General features: G+C 37.7%; 5 protein-coding genes across 5 annotated transcripts; 2 read left to right on the plus strand and 3 right to left on the minus strand.

Annotated features, from left to right (window-relative positions):
* Nucleotides 1–368: 368 nt before the first annotated feature.
* Nucleotides 369–1,844, minus strand: RO3G_04184 (uncharacterized protein; the record flags this gene model as incomplete). The annotated part of the gene is made up of 7 exons (XM_067658774.1): nt 369–386; nt 528–548; nt 617–757; nt 809–916; nt 965–1,269; nt 1,315–1,562; nt 1,618–1,844. 7 exons carry the CDS (start codon nt 1,842–1,844, stop codon nt 369–371), a joined length of 1,068 nt encoding a protein of 355 aa, XP_067514875.1.
* A 436-nt stretch (nt 1,845–2,280) lies between these two features.
* Nucleotides 2,281–5,233, plus strand: RO3G_04185 (uncharacterized protein; the record flags this gene model as incomplete). The annotated part of the gene is made up of 9 exons (XM_067658775.1): nt 2,281–2,412; nt 2,490–2,737; nt 2,793–2,931; nt 2,987–3,204; nt 3,253–3,670; nt 3,721–3,951; nt 4,006–4,228; nt 4,396–4,707; nt 4,755–5,233. 9 exons carry the CDS (start codon nt 2,281–2,283, stop codon nt 5,231–5,233), a joined length of 2,400 nt encoding a protein of 799 aa, XP_067514876.1.
* Nucleotides 5,234–5,651: 418 nt separating this feature from the next.
* On the minus strand, nt 5,652–6,442 carry RO3G_04186 (uncharacterized protein; the record flags this gene model as incomplete). Its single annotated transcript, XM_067658776.1, has 2 exons — nt 5,652–5,690; nt 5,768–6,442. The coding sequence occupies 2 exons, from the start codon at nt 6,440–6,442 to the stop codon at nt 5,652–5,654; spliced, it is 714 nt and encodes a 237-aa protein (XP_067514877.1).
* A 709-nt stretch (nt 6,443–7,151) lies between these two features.
* RO3G_04187 (uncharacterized protein) lies at nt 7,152–8,467 on the minus strand (the record flags this gene model as incomplete). Its single annotated transcript, XM_067658777.1, has 2 exons — nt 7,152–8,370; nt 8,427–8,467. 2 exons carry the CDS (start codon nt 8,465–8,467, stop codon nt 7,152–7,154), a joined length of 1,260 nt encoding a protein of 419 aa, XP_067514878.1.
* Nucleotides 8,468–9,499: 1,032 nt separating this feature from the next.
* RO3G_04188 (uncharacterized protein) lies at nt 9,500–15,308 on the plus strand (the record flags this gene model as incomplete). The annotated part of the gene is made up of 20 exons (XM_067658778.1): nt 9,500–9,502; nt 9,577–9,639; nt 9,708–9,833; nt 9,886–10,044; nt 10,101–10,307; nt 10,372–10,967; nt 11,031–11,302; nt 11,475–11,662; nt 11,720–12,144; nt 12,225–12,625; nt 12,699–13,034; nt 13,090–13,196; nt 13,272–13,602; nt 13,656–13,777; nt 13,829–13,969; nt 14,042–14,331; nt 14,392–14,443; nt 14,506–14,874; nt 14,936–15,060; nt 15,110–15,308. The coding sequence occupies 20 exons, from the start codon at nt 9,500–9,502 to the stop codon at nt 15,306–15,308; spliced, it is 4,512 nt and encodes a 1,503-aa protein (XP_067514879.1).
* Between the last annotated feature and the right edge of the window lie 860 nt (nt 15,309–16,168).

Below are 16,168 nucleotides of genomic sequence, written 5' to 3' on the forward strand. Positions count from 1 at the left end.
TATAAAGATAATACTATTTGATTTTCAAAGATCAGAAAGACGTGTGCAATTCTATTCTATTCTCAATAGAATTTTTTTTTTTTTTTTTTTTTTTTTTTTTTTTTTTACTTCTTCAGTGTAGCATGGCATTGACTTTTTGACTGGGAAACGCTTGCCATCAACCATCCTATGACATGACTTTCACTGTTTGAATCAATCCAAGGTATCTCACAACCATCCACCGACCAGCGATGAACATTATTCTCACAAGTTTAATGAATTTTTGGTTTGCCATCCGAAGCGTGTTTCATTTAGTGTCCTCTTTTGTTTTTATTCATTTTTGTATAAAAAGTATTTTCTTCTAAATATGTACATGACTATTTACAAAACTAAAATTCAAGAAGTGACTATTGACGTGCTGTAAATCATCCGATGGAGGTGAAGAAGCTGTCAGTCCTTCTTGTGTGAATGTAGGATCAAAGTTCTATGTAAAACCGGTTATTTCTCTTTCTCTCCCCTTCCTCTTCTTTGTCGTATCATTTGCTTACCTCAGCTGATTCAGGGTCAGTCTAAGAAAATACAAGAAAAAGGATGAGAGGGTTTGATGGGGATAGACATGAGATTATTTTGAACTTACGATGATGGGTACAATAGGTGGTGTTACTTTTCTGTCCAGTAAATCCTTCCAATCGATAGTACGAAAGAATCTGTGACGACGTATAGCATCTGCTTTTTTTGGTTTTGCTCCTAATCTAGCATTGGGATTTTTTCTTAAAAGCTAAAGAAAAAGGGGGGGATGAATAGGCTGGTTTTGATGAATGGTTATTACCTTTGATAATAAATCTTTAGCATCTGCAGTGAGATAATAAGGAAATATAATCTTTTTAGATAAAATGGAATCAATTGTCTTTTTACGATTGTTTGAACTAAAAGGAGGCTATCAACAGATGTGAATAGATCTGATTAACCAACAAGAGCCACTTACGGATCCAGTAATCATATCAAACAAGAGGATGCCCAAACTCCACCAATCTACCGTGATGTCATATTCCAATCCCATCAAGATTTCAGGTGCCATATATTCTGCTGTGCCACAAATCGTATTTGTCTTGCCATCCACAGCCACTTTGGATAGACCAAAATCAGTGAGGACAACATGACCTTCTCTGTCCAATAAACAATTCTCTGGTTTTAAATCTCTATAAACAATACCGAGTGAATGTAAATGTTCCAAGGCCAATACAAGTTCTGCTGCATAAAATACGGCTGTGGATTCAGAAAACATGCCCTCTATTTATACGTTAGATTTCATTTGTTGTAAACTCCATGTCTTACCATGACTGAGATGACGAAATAGTTCACCACCCACAGCATAATCTAAAATCATGTGTAATTCAAGAGGTGTTTGAAAAGCAAAGCATAATTTGACAATAAACGGATGCTGAACTTCTTCTAATATCTCACGTTCTGTCTTTGCTTGAATGGCTTGTCTACCATGAACAACAAGTGAAGCCTTTTTTAATACTTTCATTGCATACAATTCTTTTGTTTTTTGGTGCTTGACTAAAAAGACTTTACCAAATCTGTGTGTATGGAATAGGTCAATACATATTATTTAAATCATTCTTATTACTTTACGCTCCTCGACCCAACACACAAATAGATTCAAAGTCATCACGACTGACTTTGCTAGGAGAAGAAGAATAGTCATGTTCAAGTACGACTTCTTTTGTCAACTGATCATCGCTATTTCTTTGACGAGGGAGGGGTTCGTCTGTGTCACTGTTGTAGTTCGATGGTGGATCTTGAACTGAAGAAGACAATTTTAATCTCTCTAATTGTTGACATACTTCTTCATTCACCATTTTTGAAAAAAAAAAAAAAAAAAGAGAGAAAAAAAAACAAAAAAAAAAAAGCTGAGATATTTTTTAGCGCACGTGCATTTCTGACACTGTCTATTTTTGTCTCTCCTTTTTTTTTGGTTTTTTTTTTTTTTTTTTTTTTTTTTTCTCTCTCTTTTTTTTAAGGCACAAGTTACTTTTTGATGTAGGATGATTTATAAAAATAGATGTGGCTGTTTATAGAAAAAGAGGAGGTGGGAAACAAAAAAAAATTTTTTATTAAACACACAGACATTAGATATACAAATGACACGTGCAAACGTCTCCAATTGGAGTCGATCCACAAAAAACTAATCTATTTTTTTTCGCCTCTTTTCCTCTTTTTTGTTCAAATAATTCACGTTCGCGCGCGTATGTGTAATTAATCTTTTTTTTTTTTTTTTTTTTTTTTTTTAAAAAAATGAGTGAAATAGTGGATTTGCCAGAGATAACCATTACAGATAGTAAATATCAAAGATCTACATCAGAAAAAGATGCCTTGGATCCTATACCAAACAATGAAAATGACCCTTTAAATCAAGGCGCTATAAAAGTAATAATAAAAAAAAAAAAAAAAAGTTGCCTTTTTTTATTTCCCCCATCTTTTTTTTCTTATATTGTATTACACAGGAAACGATGGTTTCAAGACAATCCTATTTGTTTAAATCAAAACGTCTTTCCATTAAAAGCTTTGTGTCAAGAACATCAAATAGACACTCGATGGCCATCAGTTTACCCATCTATCAAAATCCAGGTACACACACTCTATCCAACACACAAACCAAACTCAATAAAAATTCAATTTCAGATGCTGCCCTTGCCATGAATCCAATCCATCAACCCTCACCGCCTGCTACACCTACTCCCACCTTAAACAAGTAAGCCCTGAGCACGGATGCCAAACGAATCGATCGAGAGACTAACCGAGAATAGACCCAGCTTACCTAAAGGATTGCAGCAAGAGATCAATCGATTTGCCATCGACGGATTTGCACACAAGTTCTTTGCGACCCATAAAAAGGGCTTGTTCAGACGAACGGTGCCGATGGATGAAATGTTAAAGTGGACCAGAGTAAGAAGAGAGAGAGAGGATCAATAGGGCTCAGTGATTGATACAATCTCCATAGGATTCCATTCCTCAACCACTGATCATGATGAACAAAGAACTCTACAAGGATGCCTTGAGATGTTTCAAACTGATCCAAATGATCATGGGTGATAGATCAAGGTGTAAGGATGAAGTACAAGACATACAGACCATTCTAAACTGTGGTATTACCAAAGGACAGATGAGAGATGAAATCTATGTTCAACTCTGTAAACAACTGCAGGACAATCCAAATCCGTAAGAAACAACAGACGTGTTCTTCAAGTTCTCACACACACCTCATAGGGCCAGTGTCCATAAAGGTTGGGAATTACTCTGTATTGTCAGCGTCACTTTTCCTCCTTCCAAAGACCTTGAAAGTTATCTGTCAGATTTTGTTGAACAACATCATCATTCGATTGATGTCAAGGTGTCCGTCATCAGTCAACACGTATCCAGTAAGTTGGTCAAGATCTGTAAACGAGGAGCCAAAGGAAAGGTCCTGACCGCAGCCGAGATTGCGCGTGCAAAGGAAGCGCCCTTCAAACCGTCCGTGTTTGGGGAATCGCTCCAGTTGATGATGGAGATGCAAGCCCACAAGGATAAGACGCTCAAGATACCCAAGGTGGTTCCCTTTCTGGCTGATGCCGTGCGAGAAATCAATGGAAAGCTATCAGAAGGCATCTTTCGTATCCCGGGTGATGCAGACGCAGTCACTGATCTCGTAAGCAGCCCCTCTCCTATTTTATTTGAACCGTACTGATGACCATGTAGCGAGTTCGTATAGAGAATGGGAATTATGACGCAGAGGGTATCACGGATCCTAACGTGCCAGCTTCACTACTCAAATATTGGCTGAGAGATTTAACAGATCCAATCATTCCTTCTGAGAGTTATTATGACTGTATTCAATCCGCAGAGGATGCGGATAAGGCCATTGCCATCATCAACACTTTACCAGATACCAATAGACGAATCGCTTTATTTATAATTAATTTTTTGCAGGTAAACAAATCCATCCTGATTCACAAGCACTGTAGGCTGATGCTCTCTCTTTAGGAATTCAATCTGCCAGAGGTCATCACACATACCTTGATGAATGTCAATAATCTCGCCATGGTCTTTGCGCCTAATTTCTTGCGTTGTCCATCCGAAAGTTTAACGACCGTGTTTAAAAATTCAAAATACGAACAGGCCTTCTTGAGAACCCTGATCAATCAAATCCAACTCGATCCTTCTCTTTGTCTTTATGAGCCCGATATCACTCGAGTCATTGGATACCGTATTGAACAATAAATGAAATAGTCCCTTTTGTACCACATACCTCAAATAAGACCGGATCACACGACAAAAACAATCCCTGCCTCTTCTTTCTCTCTTTCTTTTTTTTTTGAGGGGAACAATAGAAAATGAAAAGACAAGTGTCTAGCAAGAACACATTCTATTTAGATATATTTGAACCACCACCTACCTGGAGACCTCACTATTATCCAAGAAGGTCTCCTTTACATCATCAGCCTTCACTGTCTGAAATTGTCTATCAAGATTATAATGAGAGTCGACTTTCTTCTTCGTATTATCAAGAGTATGATAGTGATTATGAGGATTCACAAAGAAACAACGATGATGGCTCCATGTTTACGGCTGCAGAAGATGTCGGTGATGAAGAGTTTGAAAGGCACGGACACTTACTTTCATCCACAGAGCCTATTGTGGATTACATGAAAAGATGTCATATTCAACCTACTGCGGAATGGAAAGGTAAATTGAAGGTGAAGGTAGAGGTGGGTCTGATGAACAAAGAATAGATTATAAAGCACAATATGATTCACTGAATGAGTCCTTTGATCATTCAAGGATAAAGATTTACAAAAGAATCTATGCGGCCATGGAAAAGATGCAAGATGTGGATTCCATCATGGATAAAGCAAAATCAGACTATCAAACCAAGATGGATTCAAAATACCATGAATTACATAAAGACTTGGTAGACAAATGTAGACAGGTCAATCAAAAAGTAAAGCAAAGTGTACCAAAACAAATTCGATTTGAACCCAGTGAAAAAGTGCGCCTGAATGTGGGTGGCAGTCTATTTGAGACCTCGTTGAGTACGCTGTGTCGAGATCCAACGAGTCTATTGGCATCCATGTTTTCTGGAAGACATCTCCTTTCGGTTGAATCGGATGGGTCTTACTTTATTGATCGTGATCCTACACACTTTAGATTGGTGCTGAATTACCTTCGAGATTTAAGGGTAAATGGTTTGGACAGACTGGATGTTTATTAATCGTACCCTGTTTTAGATTCCACCTGTTATACTTCAAGATAGAACAATGTAAATCACATCCAATCATCTCACTGAAGCTCACTTTTTTTTTTTAGTCGGGAAGAATTATTGCAGGAAGCAAATTATTATTGTATTCGTGGTCTTGTGGATCTATTGTCACACCAAGCGTGAAATTCTTAAAAATACAAATTGGATTAATAATAAAGTCATCAGCCTCCCTCTCTTTTCAATTCGCCTCTTTTTTTTTCCCTTTAAATTCAGATAAAAGAAACTCTTTTTATTGAATTTTTATGAAGGAATATCGAATGCCACATGAATATCACCGTTACTCGTTATCACTTGAAGATTTCCTTTATCATCCGATTTATGTCGATAGCCTCTTTTGATATATCCAGTGTCTTGTGTATAATGCACACTGTCATCTTTGGCCACCTGGATCCCATTCGATGCTGACGTACTAAACACAAAATGACCTTCAAATTCATCCGTCTAGCACACGTCAGCACAAGAGAATGACTGTGTTCTGCAACTTACCATATGCAAGTCAATGAGATCATTGCTTGTCGACACCAGCACCTGATTCTTCTTTTCGCCTGCCACACTTGCTCTGATGGGCGCATTGGAGGTCTTGAGGACGACCTGTGCTTTGGCCACCACCTCGCTCAGTTCGATCGGTCCATTCGCATTCTGCACATACACTCGATCTGCCAGGGTCCTTCCGGACAGCAGCAGTGGTCCGTTCGTGGCCTGGACGGTCACTTGGTCATCGGCCACCAAGGATCCCAAGACGCGTACGTGACCCGAGCTCGTCTTGAGACGGATCCTTTCCTTGACCTCCACCGCCAGCAGCTCAATCCCCCCGTTCGCATTCTCGACCGAGACCAAGTCGTGTCCGGTCAGGGTGTCCGAGGCCGTAATCTGGCCATTGGCATTGACCAGCGAAAGGGATCGACCAGACCAGGCACCGAGGGCGATGTCTCCGTTTCTGTTGCGGATGGAAAGCGTGTCGAGGTCCTGGAGGGGATCGACTTGGATGGCCACGTTGTCAAACGTGATCGCGAGACGGGTGGCGTCGTGAGGCAGGGCAATGTCCAGTTTAGCTTGGATACAGCCCGGATCGGTCTTGGGCATGAACAACGTCAGCTTCACTTCCTCCTCGTCCTCTTGCAGTTCAAATGACATGTCCTTCTGAAGACGGGCTGGGGCCATGATCACGCTCTTCACATACCCCTCTTGCTCGACCGGCGTGACCCTCAGTTGGCCACCCGACACTTGGCCGTCCAGGACAATCTCCAGCTTCTTTCCGAATCGGATCCTGTCGGGCAAATCGGCCCAGGCTGTCTGTCCTTGACAGTGTTCAGGTGCACTGGGGTCCGCCCAGTCGCCAAAGAGGTAGATGTTGATGGAGATGAAGCACAAGACAAACAGGAGCGGAAACCACCTCTTGCGAACTTGACTCGGGTGGATACCAGTGGAGGCTTGATCAGGAAGTGGTAAAGGATCTATAAAGAAGAGAGAGAGAGAGAAAGGGGAGAAAAGGTTTAGTTGGTTTGGGTTGTTCAGTGGACAAAGTCAAAGACCTGGGTCTGAATCTTCTGGATCTTGGGATTGTTTGGCTGTTGAAGGGGCTAATAAACCGGTTTGTTCATCAGGGATACTGCCATAGTCGGCTGTATCTGATGTGCGTGGTTCTTTTGTGTACGGAGGTGGAGGTCTCTCGGATGGACTTTCATCTGGTTTGTGGACAATAATACCAGCAGGTGAAGAATCTAGATGGCTTGTTAGTCTATACTTGTTTCATCCACTCAAATAGCAAAACCTGTTGAATTGGTATTGGACATGTAAAAAGAAGAAAAAAGAAAAAAAAAAGAATAATAAGAAAGGGCTTTATTTATATATTTTTTAGTACGTAAACTCCTTAAATGTACAACAAGGCGGGTGCATTGGTTGTTTTGATAGTAATCTGAGTATTCGACTTGTTCGCCATATTCATACATCGACCGTACTTTTTATTGCTCTCTTCTTTTTCAAAGACCAATCGAACGTCATCCGTTTGAGATAGGACAGAGACGGTTGAGGTCGACGAGAGATGAAAACGACCGGAAAAGGTTCTTGGCAGATAAACCGTGACTGGTGCATTCGTACTCTCGACGTGAATCTCGGCATCTTGGCACATGATGTCAAGAACGTGTAACACGATGGGCGAATTCGACGTCTTGACCTCCAGCTGCCTTTGAACGACTGCCTGTGTGAGCATGATTGGTGCGTTCTTGGTCTTGATCTTGGCCTCTTTGGCTTCCATGCGAGTCTGGATCGTGATGGGCGCATTCGCGAGTTGAATGTCGAGCTGTCGACCTGCCTGGAGTTGGCCGAGAACGCTGAGAGAGCCATGGACGGTCCGGATGTGGATGTCCTCTTTGGAAAAAAGGGAGCCGTGCAAGACAATCACCCCCGTGCTGTTCTCGATCGAGATGGTCTCGCGAGCGGTCAGGGCGCCTCGGACCATCAGGGGTGCCATCGATGTTTTCAGTCGACAGACCTTGCCGGACCAGTCTCCTTCATAAGTCAGTGGTCCACTGTTTTGGCTGATCTCTAGTCTTTTGCTCTGCTGGGGAGCGGAGAAAGAGGACAGGCTGGTGTATTGCGAAAGGGCGGACGTGAACTGATCCAGTTGCTCCGAAAGTCTCTGTCGGTCCTCCTTTCTTTGTATCTTTCTCATGTTCTTTTTTCTTCTTCGTGTCTCTTGGTCATCCAAACTTTCGGTCAAGATGTCTTCTACCATGTTCATCGCTATCTTGCTTGCTTCTACTGCTGTGCTTGTGATGGTCCGAAGAGGAGGGAGACCCACTGGCCGACGAGAGGTTCCGATTACATTGCTTGTCATATTGAGCAAATTGTTCAATCTGTCTTGAGAGTTGTTGGGTCTTTGTGATAGGGTCTGTTTGCCTTTGTTGTTGTTGCTACTTGTTGCTTCAGCGTAATCGGGTGGAGAGGAGAAGATTCCATGTGCGTTTGAGGATGATGGGCTTGGATGCTGAAGATATGTGCTTGTGCCTTCTGATGGATAACTATTTGGGAATTGGGCATATGTATTTGAGGTGGATGCGTTATGAGGGGTATATGGAGGTGGGTTTTCACTGTTTTGAGAACGTTTAGCAAAGTATAATCATCATGTATTTTATTTTATTTTTACTCTAATTGACTTTCTGTAGAATTGTTATTGTTATGTTTCATTTTGAATTGTTTATGTTAAAAAAGGGTATCTTTACTACAAAAAAAAAAAAAATTGCATTTTTCTTTTGCTTTTTATACTCAATGTTTCGGACATCATTCATGCTTGGCAAACAAAAATGCTAAGCATGGTTGAGCCAATGGAATTCCAATGCCTACTCGTGATACAAGTGGCTAATTCATTACACACGGAGTATTTTTTCCATTCAAGTGTTACTGCATGATTCTTCATAAAAGGTAAGCATTTTTTACATAGACATGTTTATTGGATATCCAGTAACCCATCACAGATGAAATCAAGGTGGATCAATCAGAAAAAAGAAAATCAGATTACTTACTGCTCATATCCTTTTCCTCTTCAAGCGAGATCAAAAAGAACAACGAGCATAGACATTGGCATCATTAAACATCAAGAGATGTAGAAGAAAGGCATGCCATGCTATGCGGATATAATAACAATAACATGAATATTGCTTTAGGAGCAAGCCATTTATTGTCTAATCCACCAATTTGATTATACACTTTCTTTGCCAAAAATGCATTTAATAATATTATATATCGTTCTATCAAATTACTTTCATCAGTCCATAACTTACCATTTCCAAGAATACGTCGTTCTGTCTTAACAATAAGTATCAAAGTGACAAGAGCAGTCTTTGTCAGGAAAAAGCAGCGCAAAATCAATGATAGTCATTTGAAGATTTCTCTTGTGATAAATTTTTTCAACATAGCAGGGAATTTCTTTTTACTAGGTTCACACAGAAAGAATACCTGGCATAAGGGATATAATCCATGTAAGGCAAGCATACCTTAGTTTGTTTGCATTCTTACTCATCAAAATGTTTGATATATCATATAGAATATGGTACATGTTGGTCGCTGAAAAACCGTAGATTGATTTGCAGCAAATAAGTCTACCAGCAATTATGCCTAAATTACTTTTGCTCTGAAAGAGTCTGTGTTTGAATAACCTAAAAGACGCGCTCTATTTTCCCCTTTCAACTATTTTTTTCTTCTTCATACCTATTCCAAACAATGGTAAAGAATGTGCGCATTCAAAAGAAAAAGATAAAAACAAGTAGCTTATTATGTAAATCATATTTTATCTATAGTATAATTGGTGTACCATAAATAAAGGAACATCAGCCATCAAAAAAGTTGAACAAGGAGTTCAAGTAAAAAAAAAAATAAAAAAATAAAAAACAATCAGCAAAAAAAAAGCTTACATTCCCATAACTCCTAGATTGAAGAATTGATTTCAATCTATGAAGAGGCCTTAAAACTACAGCACAAGGGAAAACTAGAAGAAGCTAAAGAAAAATATGAGCAACTCATCGATCATAAATTCTTGAAAAAGGAAGCAAAAGCTGTAAAATAAACCAGACGCACATACACACATTACTCAACCTTCCTCTTATTAGAGAAAGAATACAAAAGAGGACGATAAGGATGATAATAGCTCACCACTGTTAACACTTTTCTTTGTTGTTTCAAAAAATTATGCATCTGTCTTGGAAGAAGAATACAACAGAAATCAAGACATTGATTCGGCCAGAGAAGCATTAAAATACTATTTACAAGTAAATTGTCAAGAAACAGAAAATCAAAAGATGACAAACATAAATCGTTTTATTAGGCAATTGAAATGGATCCTACAGCATATTCCATTTGGTATCATGTTGGCTGTTTATCACACAGTTTAAAGAATCTTCGATTTGCCAGACTTGCATATGAAAATGGAATTTTTATAAACGAGGAAGCGAGAAAAAAAAGCGTTTTGGATGTGATCCGTAGTGGTAGGTTTACTCCAGTCCAGTGGAATTGCTTTGAAGGCTTATGCAAAGTAAGTTTCTTTTATTATAAACTATCCTTGAATACAGAGTTGATCACATAATATGTGTCTCTAGGTTCTATGCGATATTGGTGACCATTTCACTTGTCAGCATTATATAGAGAATACCTTAAAAGAACAATCTGAGTGGACGTTGGGAAAAACATTGTTGGAAAGAATGAAAGACGATTCTATGATGGATTTGATGGATGTGGATGAACAAGCTACGTCGATAGAGCCTGTTGAAATAACAATTGAAAAACCAGATTTATCAATGTTGATGGAAAAATTACTCGCTCTTTACAGAAAGCAGCACACTGCTAATAACTTGGAAGATGAAATTGCGGAAGAGTCACTTGAGAGCAATATTGAAATCAACAATACCATGTTCATTAATAATGCAATCAAAATATCAATAGAAAAAGATGAAGTTCCCGTGATTGAAGCTGTTCAAGAAGAGCCTCACCCACAACCATCTTCTGAAGTTTTACCGCCCTCTTCTAATATAATGCCATTTACAATGATTGATCATCAAATATCAACTGAGGGTGAAACTCTAGCACAGGACGAATCAGAAAAGTCACAAAAGCGTAAGAGAGAAGATGTTGTTGATACTGTAACAGGAGAAGACGAAGAAAGCGATCAAGAGGACACAAAAAAGGCGAACCTAAGGTAATCAGGATGAGAAGATCATTGCACGTTTAACTGAGACTCATTCAATCTACTGTAAAACAGAGCTTCCAGACGCAAGAAGGAAAAGTTTTTAAACACTGAAGCTTCTCGTATGAAAATGCTCCAGGAAGAAAAACAATTTGATTTAAAGATTCAAGAATTCTATGATTCATTGAACACGATGCCCAATCTTTGTAAAAATCGACCATGGCATGAGCCACAGCAAGCATCAATCATAGTACCTCCTCACTTTTGGGATTGGTTTGATATCAAAATAAATGAACTAGAGAGCATGTACAGTTGGGATATGGATGGCAAAAGGTTTAGAAAGATCGGTAAAAATGATGAAGTGGCTGACTTTTGCATATAGAAGTGACCTCGATTCTCTTGAACATAACAGTAAAGGAAAAGGGCTGACTATGTTTGCGATGAATTATTCTATTAATTCAACAAATGATCAATCATCCAGTAACCTTATAAAGAAGATTATTTTGAACCTGAATGCAGATAACTCGGGTGTTGTCGACGTACTTTGCAAGTTGGTCATTACCACTGTAAAAGAGGACATGTATCTGGATAAAGAAACATCATTTATGAGCAATAATCTGTTGGAGCTATTGACAGATGCTATAAACTCTCTTGAAGCCAATTTCATAAACCATCTCGCTTATTTGGATACTCATGAAAAAGCATTGGTAAGAAACTGTCGATCCATGATGATTCCTATTTTTTAATGTGATTCACCTATGTAGGCCACGCTTAGAGTTTGTGAATATTTCATTGACAGATTAATTCGTGCGATTATGATCGCTACCCAGGAAGCAGGGTCCCATATCGGATTTTCAGCAAGTTATAAAAAGAAAGCTTCCAATATGTTATCAAAGCAATCAAAAGTAAAGCAAATCGAGAGTTTAATGGAAACAACTAAACTTTGGACGAATCTAGCAGAGAGACATCTGTTCGATATAACACCCACTTTATTTGAGACAAATAAAAACAATCCAGAAGCAAGCGCAACCTTATCACAAGATGAACAAAAATTCCAACTACGCTATTACAATATTCTGGGGAAGCTAGCACAATGCCAGGACGACATCCAAAACGCTTCTAGATACTATGAAAAATGTAAAAGCATCTTGGAGCTGAACCCATCATTAAAAGAAATCAATATCAAAAGGTATATAAAAGAAAAAACTTCACTTTTCTCATTGTTAATTCTTTTTAAAGCATGTATGATTCCTTTATTGATTTAAAAAGTATGAACAACAAACTGTCTCTGTTACGAATTGGAAATTTGTTGGTTCAAGCAAAAGACAAGAGCGACGTTGGCGATTTTCCTACTGTGATTGAAGTGATAAAGCCCATTGTTGAATCAAAGCTTAATACAAGTGACCCAATTGAATCAGATGAAACAATCCAAATGATTGTCTTGTTGGCGAAGGCATATACCCGTGCAGAACAGCATACCGAAGCATGGAACTGTTACAAGCAAATCTTTTGCTCTCTCGTCAAACAAATGGTTGAATATGGTAGTAGTCAATTTCAATCAAAATTAATTTTATGCAAGGACGAAGATGTTATATTCTCCAAGATAGGAAAACATTTAGGAGATGTTATGGATGACCTATTGACATTGATTGAAGATCCAGAATCTGAAAGTAAGTGTATTTACTTTTTTTTTTTTTTTTTTTTTTTTGTTATGTGGTAATTTATTAATATAAAATGTGATAGAATGGCTTCCTAAAGAAGCAGATAAAGATTTTATTGATATATTGACAATTGTCTTGAGAATGACCGTTTATTATATATTCAGACATCCAGATTTTGTTCCACTTGTCAACAACTTTAGCTCCCCTGATAGCATCCCTCACACACCATCCAGAATCACAAAGGCCAACAGGTTTAATGCCATCGTGGTAAAATCATGGATCATACATTCCCACTTGATAAAACGAGAATTAAGAGCACAGACCAGAAAGACGCAAAAGATCATGTTTGACTGGGTAAAGCTTTTGCAAGAATTTCACGATGAGCTTGGAGAAAGAGAGATTTGCTGTACATCCAATGGTATGTAGAAAAGATGGACTTAAATTCATTCAACTCATTGTTTTCTTGCTTTTAGATGTATTTTTGCATCATTTGTTAAATAATTTGATTGAAACAGACAGTGAAGCCTTCCGTAAAGATATTTATCAATGCTATCACTGTATTTACGGTGTTCATCTTGGAGTAAGTTGCAAAAAAAAAAAAAAAAAAAAAAAAAAAAAAAAAAAAAAAAACTGAGCATCTACGTTTAAAATATAGGCCGAAGCTGATATGATTGAGGAACATTATTGTACACATGTTAAAATGGATCAAAAGGCGGCTGAACGATTATTCAAGCTAGTGGTGAAAGCAGCCGTTGTAAAACTTCAAAGTGGTGCATTACTAAAGGGAGACTTGAAGGACGTGGTTGATGCGGTCTCTGATTTGTTTGAGCAACTCCCTGAAAAGCAAATAATCGTTGATTCGAACAAGAAAGTAATTGAAGATTATATGAATAGCGATTTGAATCTTTCTTTGTCCATCAACAGTATCTACAGAAAGACTTTGATACCCATTTTACCTGTGGATAGGAAAAAAAATAATATCTCATGTAAGTTTTACTTCGCTGTTATTTGTTTATAACATCATTCTTTTTTTTTGAAGTTGTTTATTATAAAATATTTTGGATAAGAGGGAAAACACTTCGTCTACAAATCAGGAACAGAACTAAAACCAGCAACGAAAGGAACATGACTGACCTTGAAACTGCCATAGAGGAGTTTACCGTATGTGTTTGATATTCTGAAAAGACACACGCATATTAAGTTATATTGTAGTCACATTTGATTCTTAATCCAGATGATGGTAATGGTTGGTATGACCTTGGAGTTTGTTACCATCAGCTTGCAGATGAAGAGCTCAATTGGAGTGCTTCTAATATTAAATCACATAAAAAGGACATTGCAGATTATCAAAAGGTAAGATAAGCCCTCAGACGGATTCAATTGTCCCGAGCGTTTATTTTAAAATAACGAATCATGGCTTTATAGAAAGCCTTTCATGCGATATTAAGAGCGATCTATTTGGGAGGTCTATCAAAAGATGTTTCTCAAAGAAATGAAATGTTTACACAGATAGGCAATCTTCTTTATTCTATGGTAACTCCGCCTATGGATATGTTAGCATTTGAACCAGAAACTGTCAATAATTATATGGATGCAAGTGGTAATCTGATTAGTGTCAAAAATAGTATTCCTGATTCAAAGCCAATCTACAAACTTGCTGTAGCAATGTATATACATGCTCTTCGTTATAAAAGTTTACAAAAATCACAGTGGCGGTAAAAAAAAATTGTTTGTTTTATAGAATGAATATGTATTTCTTATTATTTGCAATCTAGATGTTATTACGCGACTGGAAAATGTTTTGCAAAGATAGGACGTCCACCCACGGTAAGAAAAGTATTCTGGTTAGGCAAACTGCCTTTCTTAACAAATTTCCTTACAAACCATAGGAAGTACTTGGTTGGTATATGCATGCTATTCGAGATAGTAGACAAGATAGAGGACAGAAGGAGCTATTGATTGAGCCTGTTTATATTCTTTGTTCATCTTTAGCCAAATATCTTTTTCAAGGAAAAATCAGTGCGACCCTTGTCATGGAATATTTAGCCAAAGAAAAAAACCTGCAGATTGGTGAAAATTCAACCGAAGAAGATGTAAATGATCATCCAAAACAGCATGCTGGTGATGAAGATCTGATACAAAATGGAACAGAGCATTTACCGGCGGATGTTGCGCTTGCTTATAAAGGTATATTTAAACGACTTTTAGAGATTATTAGCGTAGACATCAAAGGTTGGCATCATCGTCCGATTTACAGAGTAAGAAAATAAACACATTTGTTATACCCTGCGTCACTGACTCAGATTGAACAACGCATAGATTGCTTGGATGCAGTATTACATATTTCGTAATCCAGAAAGAGCGAAAGCAGAATTAATGAAGCTGTTTACGCTCAAGCCAACTGTTAAGAGTCATATTAGTATATGGAAGCCTAATTACGAACTGTAAGTTGAGAAAAGGAAAATTGATCTGCACTACTAATATCTTGATTAGCCCTGGCAAACATTATGTTTACATCCATAAATATACCTTGTTTCTAATCAAGCTCGTAAAGGAAACTCGAGACGAAAACACATTGGAACAGCTGAGCCGAAAACTCCGTAAGGTTCAAACCCTTTTACTAAATTACGAACAAATAATGAACGAGCTGACTGTTTCTGAGCAAACTGAGCAAAATAAACAAATCCAATAAGTGTTGTTTAAGTATAGACAGCACGTTATTTTTACTGTATCATTTGGCGTTTATCACTTAATTTGTCCTTTTTAATATTATGCATATTGCTCTCATTCATATCTCTTGCAAAAGAGGCAAACCTTTTTTTTTTAAAAAAAAGCAAAAAATTGGACTTTATATTTGGAATGTTCTTTAAAAAAAAAAAACAAAGACCAAGCGTAAACAGACCTTTCCTATTTAAAAACTATCGGATTTGTTTATGATTGACTGAGCATTTGGCGTGTTTTTCTCACGATAAGATTACTGAACAGGAGACGGTAAATGGGGTATTCAAAGGGGGAAGTATCACAACAGATGGGCAGACTAAGGAGTTTCTATCAACGAAAATAGAATTAACTAAAGAGCTCAAATCTTGTCCTATTTAAGCTAACGCAAGTGTCAGTAGAAAGGATAGGTTGCATAAGTGGATCCTTTTTTAGCTCTAAATGCAAATAACTCAGCCCCGCGAAAACATCAATGTTTCATGATTTACTTGATATTATTTAGACAACAGGAATAAAAAAATAGGAGGGGGAGTTATGTTTATTTAATTTTAGGGATATTTCAACATTCAATTTATAATATCTTAAAGATGAGCAGCATAAAGTATCCTTTATTGATCAGTCATTGTATAAGGACTTTGTGGCAAAACACACAACAAAGAGAGCACTTTATTGAAATGTTCCACTTGAAATTCTAAACGATTCAAGTCAATCTATAGGTATTTTCTTATTGTTTGATTTACAAAAAAGAAGGAAAATTAGGGAGAATATATACAAGTATGATTTAGAGAAGCAAATCAGTAAGGAGCATGGTAATCTTTTTTTTTTCAAAAGGAG

The sequence above is a fragment of the Rhizopus delemar genome, genomic scaffold, assembly GCF_000149305.1.
Source record: "Rhizopus delemar RA 99-880 supercont3.2 genomic scaffold, whole genome shotgun sequence".
NCBI lineage: Eukaryota > Fungi > Mucoromycota > Mucoromycetes > Mucorales > Rhizopodaceae > Rhizopus > Rhizopus delemar.